This window comes from Notamacropus eugenii, chromosome 4, assembly GCF_028372415.1.
Source record: "Notamacropus eugenii isolate mMacEug1 chromosome 4, mMacEug1.pri_v2, whole genome shotgun sequence".
In the NCBI taxonomy this organism is placed as follows: domain Eukaryota; kingdom Metazoa; phylum Chordata; class Mammalia; order Diprotodontia; family Macropodidae; genus Notamacropus; species Notamacropus eugenii.
The window spans coordinates 433,046,256-433,061,024 of record NC_092875.1 but is presented as its reverse complement, the minus strand read 5'-3'; the positions used below and the strand labels follow the sequence as shown (position 1 = coordinate 433,061,024).

The window sequence follows — 14,769 nt, the reverse complement described above, 5'->3', positions numbered from 1 at the left end:
TCCATCCTAAAAGTCTTTATTCCCTCCTCTCAATTGCCATAATTCTATTGTCTCCATTACCCATCTGATGCTTGTCATGGACTGCTTTGTACTATTGTCAGTCTATGCAAATTTATCTCCCTGAATGGACTGCAAGTTCCTTGGGGAGAAAATGACTTAGATTTTAGTTACATTTTCCCTATTCTGTAAAAAGGAGTTGATTTGAGGCCTAAAGACTTGTCTTTGAGTCCTCTCACTTTGATTTTCTCTATTTTGTGACTTTACTTGAGTCATTTAACCTCTCTTGGCATATTTCCTCACCTGCAAAATGAGAGGGCTCAATTATCTGACTTGAAAGCCACCTTCCAGTTCTAAAATTCTCTGATTCTGAGAATCCAAGTATTATACTTGTTTGCATTTCCCATAGAACTTGGTACACTACAAACATAATAAATTCTCATCGATTGAATAAGTGACACTAATAGTAGTACTTTTTAAGCATACTAATAGATCATTGGAGGCAGCTAGGTGGATCAGTGGATAGAGTAACAGGTCTAGAGTCAGGAAAACTCATCTTTGTGAGTTCAGATCTGGCCTCCAATACTTACTAGCTGTGTAACCCTGAATAAGTTACTTAACTCTTTTTACCTTAGTTTTCTCATCTGGAAAGTGAGCCGGAGAAAGATGGCAAACCATTTCAGTATCTTTGCCAGGAAAACCCCATATGGGTTCACAAAGAGGGATCACAACTGAAAAATTACTTAATACCAAAAGATTCTTGAAGTAGACAGAAAATGGATAAGAAAACTATCATTGGACTAGGAGTCAGAAACATGGGTTTTCTCTGTCACCAACTCACTATGAGATTTGACCAGATGGTATGCTTCTCTATTCAAGATCACTTTTTCTTCATTGGTATAATAAGAGGGATTGGGCTTGATTTTTCAGATTTCTTCCAGTTATTACATCCAAATTCAAGATATATCCAAAAGTAGGTCATTTAACATCTCTAATGGAATCGAATAAATATTTGGTTAATTCTACCACAGGTCTGGTTCCATCACTTTTATTAGATCAGTACTATCACTAGTAGTTCACATTTATGTGGTATCATTCATACCACACAGTATGAGTTGTGCCTTCTCAAAAGAGGCAGACTGGCAGGCATCTCTTAAGAGATAAAGTGGCTGGTTCTGGAAAGTAATTTGGAACCATTTCCTAAAACACACTGAACTGTGCACACTCTTTGACTCAGCAATACTACTACTAGATATATACACCAAAGAGATAGAAGAGGGAAAGGACTCACATGTACAGAAGTATAGTAGCTCTTTTTGCAGTTATAAAGAACTCAAAATTGAGATGTCCATCAATTGGGGAGTGGATGAGCAAATTGTGGTATATTAATGTGACAGAAAGCTATTATTCTATTAAAAAATTAAGAGGGCATTGTTTCAAAGAAACCTGGGAAGACTTATAAATGAGCTAGTTTCAAATAAAATGAACAGAACCAGAACAAATTATAAAATTAACAACAATATTGTAAAGACAAACAACTTTGAAAGACTTGGAAACTCTGAACAATGCAATGAGAAGCTTTGGAGAGGATTCATAGTAAAACATGCTGCATATCTCCTGATAGAGAAGTTATGGACTGAGAGTTCTTATTGATTAAGATATAACCATCATTTTTTACATGGCCAATGCTGAATTTTTTTCTTATCCTTACACATTTGAAACAAGCATTTTATTTTTTTCTTCCTTAATTGGAGTGGACAGGAGGAAGAGAAGGTAGATTTAATTTTAAAAAAGATAAGATGTAAGTGGCTAACACAGAGCCATGCAGTAAAGCACATTAAAAGGTTTGCATCAGTGCAAATAAATCTTCTACCAATGCATACTGCAAAACCCCTCGATGTAGACTTCCTAAGTTACTGTGGCTAAAAACAAACAAACAAAAACCCTGAACTCTGTTAACCTGTAGATTCCTAGTCCTGGGACTTTCCTAACTCAAAGAGGCTGATATTGTACTGATCAGATCTATTCAAAATTATTCTAGCTTGATAGGACTTGCTAGAGTTTGTGTTTTCCTAGCATAGCCTTCAAGAATTAACCTACTATGACCCACCTGATATGATTGTGTTATTGGAAGAAGATGTCAGGTGAGGCAAAATCCTCCACTCAAATCATGCAAAAAGATAATATATTCATTTAAAAAAATATAGCCCAAATCTTAACACCTGCATTAAAGAATTACATTAAAAATAAATTTTTAATATTTTTTGCTGTTTTATTAAAATAGGACTTTCTGAACCTCATTGCTCTCTATAAGGAAACTGCCCTACCTGAGTAAAATTGTGTATGTGACAAATTGAATTGCTTTTAGAATTACAAAATTTTAGAGCGGGAGGGGACATTAGAAAGGATCTAGTCTACCTACATGAGAAAATTGAGCCTGAGAGGCAAGAAATACATTATTCAGGGTCACACAGTTAGTGAGTTTGAGTTATTAAAGTAGAAAACCAATCTCCTAACTCTCAGGCCAAAGTTCTTCCCACTACAATATGTTCTTATAGCAGATGCAAATTCAGGTGAACTCTTTACCATTAGTTTTCTTTTTCTTGTTTACATTTTACAATTTCTCTCAATGCCTTTTTCCTTTCCAGAAGAAAAAAATCTATATTAAAATATGTGCTTCGGTTATTGCTCCACTGAAGCTATGTGGGTCTAAAATGCCATTGGATACTCACTTAGGAAAATGAGGAAGAATCAGAAGCAATAGAGAGAAGAAAATTGTATTGTGATGTTCTTATCACATTTCCTGTGTCTTGATATCAGAGGCTACAAAGGGTAAGAGATTCCTTATTGTGTTATTGAAAACAAAAAGATTTGTGTGATTTTTGTCGTCACTTAACGTCACTGAATTTCCTTATCTATAAATTACAGAAATTGGATTCATGACCTCTAAGATTCCTTCCAGCTCAAAATCTGTGATCCCATCACCACATTTTACGTTCTGTTCAACACCATCATCAAGTTGCCTGAGAGTCTGTACATGAAGACTTATGAGGAACAGAGGTGAACCCCTCAAGGAGCTTAAAGTCTGATTGGGGAAGTAAAACATAAATAAAAATGCCACAAGGTTGAATGTAAGGTGTACCTTTAAGAAGTACAAACAAGGAGTCATGGGAATTCTGAAGAAAACACTTTTGCCTGGAATGTCTTGAATTCTTTTATTGGAGAAAGGCCTTTACAGCCAAATTCCTATCTCTGGCATGCTTACATTAATGTTAATTGACCAGTATTAGAGGACAAAGCCAGACAAATATATAGGTAGTGTACCAAAGGCCTTGTGCTTAGTGCAAGAGGTTGGATTATCTTGAGAGTTAGAGGTAAAATGTAAGAGTTTCTTCTGAACCCTCAAATGCTCAATTAAAAGTGATTTTAAGTATGTTCACTCCCTGAGGTCCTGAGATAGAGGACTTAGTAAAAGAGAATGAGAGCAAAACTACATAAGCCAAGAATGAAGTCATGTATCAGACTCTGGAAGACCTGGTACTGTCAATCTTGGATTTATCAACAAACATGTATTGTTCAGCTACTATGTTCAGACCCCTCTTAGTTAGGTATTGGGAATGAGGATAAAATGAAGTACAAACTAAGGTCTCCACACTCAAGTGAAAGGAAAACTTCACTATTTTGCCTCTCCTTGATGTGGGAGAGATTTTGGTGCTCCTGTCTGTGAATGAAGAGTGGGCTCTCAGTCATTTGGACAATGAGATAGTATGTATGGTTGAGACTAGCCCACACCATGGTAGGGGCAGGATAGTCTCTGGCTAGACACTTTTGGAGGAGGGGGAATAACAGTAGTGGTTGAGTGGGGATTCTTCAGGGTGTGGGGACATGGGTTACTGAGTGGTGTGGGGCTGATTTCCTCTTAGTGGATATGGAAGCTTTTATGTGCATGCCTCACTAATACTATTCTCTCCACATATACGGGAAGAGCACAGCTGGTGTTTATCCTTGGAGGCAGTAAATCCTGTTATTTATCTCTCTATTCTGCGATTTATTTATAAAGTTATGAATGGTCCATTAAACTAAGTTTGGGTGTCTGTCTCCCCACATTCATCCTCCTTCTAGCTTTATCGAGCCTGGTCCTGAACAGCCCGATGTTGTGGGCTGATGCATTTTTCCCTTAATTCCTCTCCCTTAGCCCCCTCCTTTTCCCTCCCTCACCATCACCCCCCCCCCCAAGGTTATTTGGGAGATTAGAGTTCATTAATTAAATCCTGTGCCTAGATCGAATTGTAACATTATTCCAATCACATTTATCTTGCATCCGCGAAGAGGGATGGCAGCCCCACTGGAAACTCCCGGTGTAGAATGAGCAGACAGCAGAGAGGAGACGTAGAACGCAGCCAGCTGCCATTTCGACACCACAGCTCCAGCCCTCCATTTTATTTTTAATTCTTCATTGTCCCGGCTCTCCCTTTCCGAGGGGGTTCGGATTCTCTGTCTGCCCACCCCCACTCTTTCGCTATTTCCCCAGCCCAGCGCCCCCCCCCCCCCCCACGCAACACACACACACACACACACACACACACACACACACACACACACACACACACACCCCTAACACACGCACCCCCACGCTCGCCACCCCCCCCCCCTTCCCTAAGCAGCCGTTTGCAACTCAATGGACCGATTTCTTGGGTTTCACTGACTCACGCCTTCCCCAAGATGAGAAATTGCAAAATGGCCCGGGTGGTTAGTGCACTGGGGCTGGTCATGCTCAGCGTCGCCTTGCTGATTTTATCTCTGATCAGCTATGTGTCCTTGAAAAAAGATAACATCTTCACCACTCCCAAGTACGCCAGCCCGAGGGTGCCCCGAATGTATATGTTCCACGCGGGATTTAGGTAAGTGTGGCCATTTATTTTTCTCACTCTCTCTTTCCTCTGGTTTATTTATTATTTTATGGTTGGGGAATTGGGAAAGGGAAGGTTTGGAGCTTGTGGTGGCGGGGAACATAAGATGAGGAAGGTACTGTGACATCTCAGAGACACTTTCTCCAAGATAACTGCGTGTCATCATCTCTGTTTATTATTTAAAGGAAGAAAAAACCCGATCCCTAACTACTGGCCAAATCGATCTGAATGCTTTTCTATGAGTTTTCAGTATCAGTGTCCCCTTCTCTCTGCTCGAAATGGGGGTGGTGGTGAGGGGATGAGAGTGATAGAAGGGAAGGAGAGTTGCTATTTGGAAGGGAGAAGGGATGCTTATGTGTGTCTTGTGTGAGAGCATTCTCCCTACCCCTGGTCTGCAGGGTTCGGCATGACTGTGGTGACGGTCAGTCCAGGGGCGATTAAATGGCGCAGGCGCTTTGCTTATACCCCTCTACCTTACTCCCCCGCCTCCCTACAAAAAATTATGAGGGGGTTTGTTCGAAGGACTCCCTCAGGGTTTCTTCTATCTACCCCTTCTGCCTTAGCAACCTTCTTCGGGCTACAGCCCCTAGTCTGTATTCCTTTCTCCTTCCCACCCCCTCACAGGAAGCCAACTGAAATTGGGCAAATCCAGACCCAGATACCCAGTCCATCTCAGTGGGGAAAGGATCTGCTCCTTAGCTCTTTAGCTTGACTCCTTATCAGGCGGTTCTTGCTTTCCCTTGTTCTAGGTTTTCTGGCAATTCCCAGCCCTGCTCTCCGACCCATCAGTTTTCTTCTGAGGGAGGGAGGGAGGGAGGGGAAGGGGGGAAAGAGAGAGAGAGAGGTGTGTGGTGGGGTTATGTAGTCGGGGAGGGTTGTCTTGCACAGCAATCTAGGCCTGTACATTATTGGGGGGGGGGGGGGGGTGGCGGGAAAAAAAACCAAAATACTATGGTCAGACCAGCCATTAGATGTAGGTGTTGCGCCTGAGGGGAAGCATTACCCTATGCTCGCAACCCCTTGATATTCCCGGACCTGGATTAGGCACTAGGAAGCCTTTCCCGCCCAATCCCTCAAGTAGCTCACGATAGTTGCTATACCTCCACAGAGTCTGTGGAAGTTGAGGGAATGGGCCTCCTTTGTCAGGAAATAGTGAATTAAACCAGAGACAGATTCGAGATGGAAGAGGTTAAGGCAGGAGACCACTCTTTGCCCCCTCCCCCATCTGCACTCTCCTCAGTCTTTCCTCTCCAAAAACAATGAAGTCAGGCCCTGGAGTGTTGAAGTGGTTTGGATTTCTGCCTGGTTTGTGGGCAGTCGCTGTCCGCGGTGCTGACTCGTTGAGTTAGGGGCATGCTTTACATTTACTTGCTGTTTTCAGCCTCAGTCCCCTTGTTCTCTATGCTTGACGGCCATTTTATGATTTCTCCACTAAAACAATGAGGATATTAGGTGTATATTTGGTTTTAGTCATATTTCCTTCTTTTTGTTAAACCAAAGAGAGTCAAAGGATAGGTGATTGTGACAGGAGGATGGAGACTTTTTTATATAGTGCTGTCTGGACTAGCTCAGTTGAACTTTAATGGCCTTCTGGCTCTAAAAGCAGAGGCTGATCATTTTGCTTATGTATTCATGATTCTTTACAGGTCACAATTTGCATTGAAGTTTCTAGACCCATCATTTGTACCAATTACAAATTCTCTGACCCAGGAACTCCAGGAGAAACCTTCTAAGTGGACATTTAACCGGACAGCATTTTTACGTCAAAGGTAGGATAGGAAAAAAGCACAAAAGTAAAAAAATTGTTTCTGAATACAAGGGTTTGAAACAATTAATTTCTCTGCTGTTGGGACATGTTTGGTGGTTTGTTTTTTTTTTTTGGCCTATACAAAATAGTAACTTGTAATTAATACTGATATTGGGTGCCCCCTCATAAGTAGAAAACAATGCCAGCATCAGAATTCTGACTGGAGGAAAAGGTCTGTATAATATACATCAAATTCAATGAAACATTATTTTAAATATCTTCTTTCTAATGTGACCTCACATTAAAATCATAGCTTAAGGTGAAAGTACCAATGAAACAGTACCCAAATCATCAAAAAATAACCCCAAACAATATGTTGGTCATAATGTATCATCCAAAGTGATTCCAACATAAATGGGGGGAGGAGGAATCACACAGTAAATTCATACAATTTAAATGTTTATTATTTGCTTTCTTACTGAAATGTGTGTAATCTACATGATGTATATTGTTTGATTAAAATGGAAAGATAATAATTTCTGCTAATTCACCGCAGAAAATTACTACGTGAAACTAATAGGTATATGCACACACATGTATATGTATATGTGTACACGTATATGATGTGATTTCCTTTAAAAATTAGACCCTTGTAGATTTTAATATATGGGAAAGTGATCCTAGGTTAATATTTAAGTTATGCCTTATAGCAGTCTCATATTTATTGATAAATAATCAAGAGAAAGATTACAGAATTTATTTGAAATCATTTATTCAAGATAGAACTTAAATCTTCAGTATTTCTACCTTTCACTTGGCTCCCTGAGTTAAGCTGCTACTTTAGTGGTATTATTATACTGCTAAATGGAATGTGAGCCATCTAGTGTGCTCATTAGAGGTGTGGAGACTTGTTTTCACAAAGCTTTAAGTTTAAGAAACAGTGCAGGACAGGTTATAGCAATTACCCATCCAAGCATACATTTTTGATGTATTGACATACAATATTCCATCAGAAATAATATGAGAGATTCAACTAAACTCCTTGGTAACATCAAGGCATTGTCATAAAGCATTATTTTAGGCAACTATGATTCAATTTTTGAAATTCATTGTATAGCTATTAGAACACAATAAAATAAATTCTTTCTAAAAACCCAGATATGGACTTCTATACAACTCTTCTGGCTAATAACCTAGAAAAGTTTTGTGGGAAATGATAATTTTCAACTAGGTAAGTTCTGTACCAATTGCTCATCATATTTCTAACTTAATGAAAATGTTCTAATGTTCTCTCAATGTGATTACTTAACCTTTCAAAATATTTTCTTCTTTAAGATTTCCTCACAAAATTCCATTTTAAGTCAATTATATAAAAAATGAGCAAGTAACAGAACATAGTTTCCCTTTGCCATTGTAAAATTACTTCAAGTAACAGTAGGTTCTGGTTTACATACTTCCCCTTACACTTCCCCCTATAATTTGAGAAGTATAATAAAACACACAATCAAATGAAGTGGCCTAGAGGTGCTGTCTATAGCATTTACTTTCAGTTCTATTTAAAAATAAATAAATAAATAAATACAAGTAAATATTCAAAGCAATTGAGTATTTGGTTTTTGTTTTTTCATTTTATTTTTTAATTATCAAGCATTTGTTTTCTCTATCTCTTACCCTCCCACTTAAAAGAAAAGCAAGATCCTTTTAACAGATGTTTAAAGACATTCTCAGACATTGTCCATGTTCATGTCATTCTGGATCATGATTGTATTCTCTCTCAGAATGTGAGTAGTATGGATTATCATCATCTTCTGTGATAATGGTTGGTCATTGCTTTGATCAGAGATCTTAAGTCTTTCAAATTTGTTTGTTAACTGGATATTTTGTGTGGATTTGACCATGAAGGAGCATGTTACCTGCCTTTCTTAAATACTTTGAATAATTTAGCAACGTAGAATTTGTTTTTCCCAAAACAATCATCATGAAAGCCAAACTGAAATACTGGGCATATTTTCAGTGTTTTATAATAGTCCTTTTTTTCTGAATTTTAGTTTTCTTCAAATAAGTTTTCTTTCTAAATCTCAAAGGACAATATTTCCTAATTCCCTATTTCATTATTCAAAAGTTCCTGATGAGATTATCATCTCATTTTCATTAAATATTTAACTATCCCCTCTCCTTTTACCATTTTAATATTTCAATAATATATAATACTGTACCATTTCTCTCTTAGATATTTGGCACTATTTTAGAAAAAAGAGGAAGTAATTGATATGTCTTGTGCACTGTAATCCAATATCAAGAAGGCAGTCCCATGTAACAAAGGCCAGGTCTCCAACTTAAAGAGTAACATGATTACCCAATGACAGATAGTAGCTGCATCCCATTGATTATTTGCTGGCACAGATTGAGCCTGGATCATCTTTTCATTATCCACATCCTCAATATAAGGCATAGAACAGGTACATGATAGCTATAGTTAGCACACTGTCAGCCCCCAATTTTATTATCAAGAATGGAGGCCACATTTAGAACACTGGACCCAAGGAATAATGTGATCCTATAACATGACGCAAGTCTGCTTCCAAAGACCAAGATACTGATCAATAGATTTTTTTCCATTGGTTTAAGATTCTTAAGATTATTTTCTGAATGAAATGGCAGCATAAAAGAAGTAAAATCGAAAAATCAATTGTTTTGAATGGGATACATTTAATGAATTTCTTTTTATTTTAGGAAAGAGATTCTTCAACATGTCGATGTAATCAAAAATTTTTCTTTGACCAAGAATAGTGTTCGGATTGGACAGCTGATGCACTATGATTATTCCAGCCATAAATATGTTTTCTCTATTAGCAATAACTTCCGATCACTGCTTCCAGACGTGTCACCCATTATGAATAAGCATTATAATATTTGTACCGTGGTTGGAAATAGTGGGATCCTGACAGGGAGCCAGTGTGGACAAGAAATAGATAGATCTGATTTTGTTTTCCGTTGTAATTTTGCCCCCACCGAGGCATTCCAAAAGGATGTTGGAAGGAAAACCAACCTTACCACCTTCAACCCTAGCATCCTGGAAAAGTATTACAACAATCTTTTGACCATTCAGGATCGTAACAACTTTTTCCTCAGTTTAAAAAAGCTTGATGGGGCAATCCTCTGGATCCCTGCATTTTTCTTCCATACTTCAACAACTGTCACCAGGACACTAGTTGATTTTTTTGTCGAGCACAGAGGTCAGTTAAAAGTCCAATTGGCTTGGCCTGGAAATATAATGCAACACGTCAACAGGTGTGTATACTTTACTGCATCTAATCCATCTTTTGCTCAGATAGCAAATTAATCACTTGATCTATGGTGGGAGGGCCATTCACAATTGGTTGTTATGGAGAGTTTACACAAATGATTTGACCAACTTGTAACTAGCTATTGCAATCATTTTAGCTTGTCTCCTACTTTGAGCTGCTAAGAACCAATGAATGAACTGGTGTTTTGTCTCCTTTACTTTTCTCTATTCAATCTCTATTCATGCTGAAAAGCCTACTACAGTAAAATGTACATTTTTGAGTCCATTTCTCCCATTTTATCCAGTTTGTTGGATATGGTATATGCAAAGAACAGATAAAGCAAGAAACCTAGAGAATCTGCGAATTTTACCTTCATCTTCAGTATAATTGAGAGTTAGATTTAAACATGGGTGAATAATGTATTGTTGACCATCTTCTAATCCCATACCACATCTCTCAACAATGCCAATTCTTTCAATCATTTCTCTAAATTAATATTCTCCAAATGCTTTTCTCAAATAAAAGTAATTTATATGTGAACTCTTGTAGAACAGAAGCCATAGAAGTGGTTTACTCAGGTTAGAATAATCATTTCATGTATTTTCTCAAACTTAATAACTTTCTCCAAGTTTTCTACCTGCATTTACAAATTTCTAAGTTTTATGTTATCGTATGAGAAAGCCTAATGAGAATAAGTTGTTGATGAACTCTTTAAGAGTAATTCATTTTCAAGTCATTTACTATATGAATACTGGAAGCACTGGATTTCAGAAAGTTAAATGTGTTGGAAGAGAACACATTCTTTATACTAACTAGTGAAAAAATAAGATGGGAATTTGACAAGTTCTCTATGTAACTTAATAAATGAAAACAGCCAAAGTGGCTATGAATAATTGTATGAATACTTCTTTTCATAAACAGAAGATTTTACTCATTCTAACTTACCTGAAAAATTGCCTCAACTCTCAACTTGTCCTACTTAAACAGCTTGTGAGTATCTAACTTCTTACCCAAATCAAGCAGTTCACTCACATTGTGAGGCAGAACCTCAAGTATGTGCTTAAGAGAAAGGGAACTCTAAACATTTCCATCTGCATGGAAGATACCCTACTACTGGTCCCATGACAGTGCTTACATTGAGGGTACATTCAGCTAACAGATTCTTGCACCCTTTAGCTTCAGTTACCGCAGTGAAACAAAAGTATTGAAAGAAAATCAAGCTCTTGGAGTTTTAAACATTTATGTAAAATCTTTTATTCTCAGCTAAAAGTGGAAGTAACTCATTTGACATGTAGGTAGTACATGAAACATTTCAAAGATTCAGGAACTCCAATAGAAAGATCATTATATTTTTGCTGAGTTCCTTATATGTTTTTTAATGTAGTTCCGCAGCAGCCAGGTCAAGCTCAAATTAAACATGTTGGTTTGACAGAAATGGAATTTTGTCCATTGTAAATTCAAATTCACAAACAGAATGAGTGTAAAAGTCACAGTACAGTATTCTAGATTATTTGGGGGCTTTAGAGTTGTACCTAACTGGGAAATGAGATAAGCATAAGTTAGCATTTTCCCTACATTTAGAGAGGGTGTGGGTCACTAATTTTTAGAACCATGTTTAGTAATAGGAAATTGAGTAGCTGCTGGTCAGAAGACAAAAAAGGGAATCCAGTGCCTGCTCCTGTCTACAACTACTACCTTCACAAACATTCCCTTGGTTTGTCCAAACAGTCCATAGACAAAAGCCAGGGCCCAGAATCTTTCTAAAACCAAGAGATTTAATGTATTTATGTAAGTGTACATGTTTATACACATACTTATGTTGTACGTAGATGTATATAGAAATACATGTGTTGTGCATTCCCATGTTATAGCAAAGGGTCAGGTGACAAAGTGACAGGAGTCCTGCCAGCTTCCTGTCAAGTTTCAGCTACTATGAAGAATGTATGGGAAGGAACTAACTAGACTCATCCAATGTAAGAAAATGCCAGAAAGGCCCCTGTGCATTAGGAGCACATACATCCTTAGATGTGGATAATGTTCCATTCATTCATATATTCAGCAACCATTTATTAAGTTCCTACTATGGGAAAAACACAGAGAATATAGGAGAGAGTAGTGGACTAAAAGTCAGAAAGACCTGGGCTTAGATTTTGTCTCTGAAACTTACTATCTGTGTGAGCCTGGAAAAGTCATTTGACCTTTATGTTCTTCAAGTAACTCTCTAAGGTTTAACTACTAAGGCATATTGCTGGTTATAAATGTTTCCTTCAGAACTCATATTGAGTACCATCTCCTACATAAGATCTTTCTTGATTCACCTCCACCCAGCTGCTAGTGCTTTCACTATAAAAAGTTCGTTGTATTTTTAAAAAATATTTTTCTATAGATATATGTATATACATGTCTCACGGGATAGAATGCAAGCTTCGTGAGAACAAGAACAATTTTATTTCTTTTTATAGTGCCTGCTACATAATAAGTACTTAGTAAATGCTTATTGATAAACTAATTGATCTACAGTGGTGGAGGGAGTTACTAAACCTGGAGTATCTCACCATGACAAAATCAAATATTCAATGATAATAGTAATGATAATAACTAGTATTTGTATGGTGTTTTTAAAGTTCTGAAGACACTTTACCTTTCTTCTCAGGTGATTTTATAATAACCCTGTGAAACTGATGCTATTCTCATTCCCATATGGTTAAGAAAACTGTGCCTGATAGAGGTCAAGTGACTTGCCTTAGGGTTACCCAGCTGGTATCTAAGGCAGGATTCAAAGTCAGGCCCTCCTGACTTGAGGTCTAGCACTTTATCCACTGTACTACCTCATTGCCTCAAGTATGTGCAGAACACTGCATTACTGACTTGTCATCATACTTTGCACATAGCAGGCAGTTAATAAATAAAAAGAAAAATTGTTTGCACATCCATCTGCTAAGTCATGGAAGTCATTCTTTTTGAAAGACCCTAAGACTTTGGAATCTTAAAGCACTTTCAGAACAGGATTGCAATCCCTAACTTGAACAGCAGACCTTACACTCTCTGAAATCCACCTATCACCTAGCTAAGCTGAGGCTTGTTGACCTGTCACATGATGACACAAAGCCTCAGATGCTAAATCAGATTGTGCTTATTATTCTACAGGTACTGGAAAAACAAACGGTTGACACCCAAACGACTGAGCACAGGTATTCTTATGTACACCCTTGCATCTGCAATGTGTGAAGAGATCCACTTGTATGGATTTTGGCCATTTGGATTTGACCCCAACACTCGGGAAGAACTTCCTTATCATTACTATGACAAAAAAGGGACCAAATTTACAACCAAGTGGCAGGAGTCTCACCAGCTTCCTGCCGAGTTTCAGCTACTGTACAAAATGCATGAGGAGGGACTAACCAAACTGACTCTGTCACATTGTGCCTAAGAACTTCAAACTCGAAGTGCCAAATGATTGTTTTAAAAGTGCCCCAAACCAAATTGAATATTCTTCAAAAGTAGAGCCCTTTTAGGGTTATATGTTTACTAAAACTATTTTCCACAGCTTAAAAAGTCAAGATGTTCTCTATTGCCCTGCCTACTGGTCTGTAAAGGCCTTAGCACATTTAGCAAGGCCAACAAAAACTCCACTTTTTTGAGCTGTAAGAACCTTTAAGGAATTGATGAAAGAAATTTTGCATTTATAGCTATGCTATTAAATATGTTTTAAAGTATTTTCATATTGATATTTTAGCAGCAGAGAAACTGCTGTCTATTTTGAGCATTCTGTGCTAAGGTAGAACTAGAGACAAGGCACCTAAAGAGAGATTTGAAAGTGACCCCCTTCTCTAGGGTCTTCACTAGAGAATTCCAGTCCTCTACTCTTTCTCCATGTTATTTTCTACCAGAGATTTGGAACTGCCAGGGTGATACGTGAGATTATTTTACACAAAATAATTACCTGCATATCATGGAGAGCAGAATTTTCTGTGATTCCAAGTATGTGCGTATATATAAAAACTAATATCAAAAAAAATTGCCTTGATTCCCTTCCCTTTATATTTCCCCCTAGGTGGCCCCCTTTCCTACCCAAAATTCCAGTTCATCATCATATTATTGTGGCTAATTTAAGAGGGAAATCTGTTTAACATTATGTTCAAACTCTTTAAATTGGTAATAGAGAAAAAAAACCTGATTTCTATAGCCTACCTACTTCCCTCTCTTTGCTGTGTGGGATTTTCTTTTGCTTATTTAATTGCCTTTTCCACTGTGGGCTAAGTGTTTGCTTGATGCATTCATGACATTGAGTAACTTTAATGCTTCTATCCAATTTCTTTTCAAACTGAATAAATTATAATACATTTATGTTACTTTATTTTTCTACAGAAAATACCCCTTGTCAGATGCTCATGAGCTGGGCTCCCCTGCAGGTCAGGTCATGAGCTCTGAATCTAAAGGGACACGTTGTACATCTCTTACTATTTATTATACAGGAAGCTAAAGATATGAGTGGTTTCTTGTACTTGGTTGGCCACTAGCGTAATGGCAATTGATTTTGTAAAGGACCAAGGGCATTTAAACCTGGGCTTCATTCAGAATCCTTTAAACTGAAGTAGATAGTGGTTCTGAGAGGTTCTCAGAATACAGCCACTGTTATTTTTGGAATTTAGGTCCTCTGAGAGATGGAAGATTATTTATTAGCACATACTTGGTCCAATGAGTCTGTTCAACCTAAACTGCTTTGTCACATGAAATGCCCCCAAGGGCTGCAAGACCATTAGGATGAGATTCTCTAGAACAAGGAATGTTGGAGAGTGGTAGAGTAAGAGAGCCTTTTTGGACTCTC

At 37.8% G+C, this 14,769-nt stretch overlaps 1 protein-coding gene across 1 annotated transcript; it reads left to right on the top strand.

Moving 5' to 3' along the window:
* Positions 1 to 4,719: 4,719 nt before the first annotated feature.
* ST8SIA3 (ST8 alpha-N-acetyl-neuraminide alpha-2,8-sialyltransferase 3) lies at positions 4,720 to 14,320 on the top strand. Its single transcript, XM_072605968.1, has 4 exons — positions 4,720 to 4,898; positions 6,554 to 6,676; positions 9,388 to 9,945; positions 13,089 to 14,320. The coding sequence occupies exons 1-4, from the start codon at positions 4,720 to 4,722 to the stop codon at positions 13,369 to 13,371; spliced, it is 1,143 nt and encodes a 380-aa protein (XP_072462069.1). The 3' UTR covers positions 13,372 to 14,320.
* Positions 14,321 to 14,769: the final 449 nt, after the last annotated feature.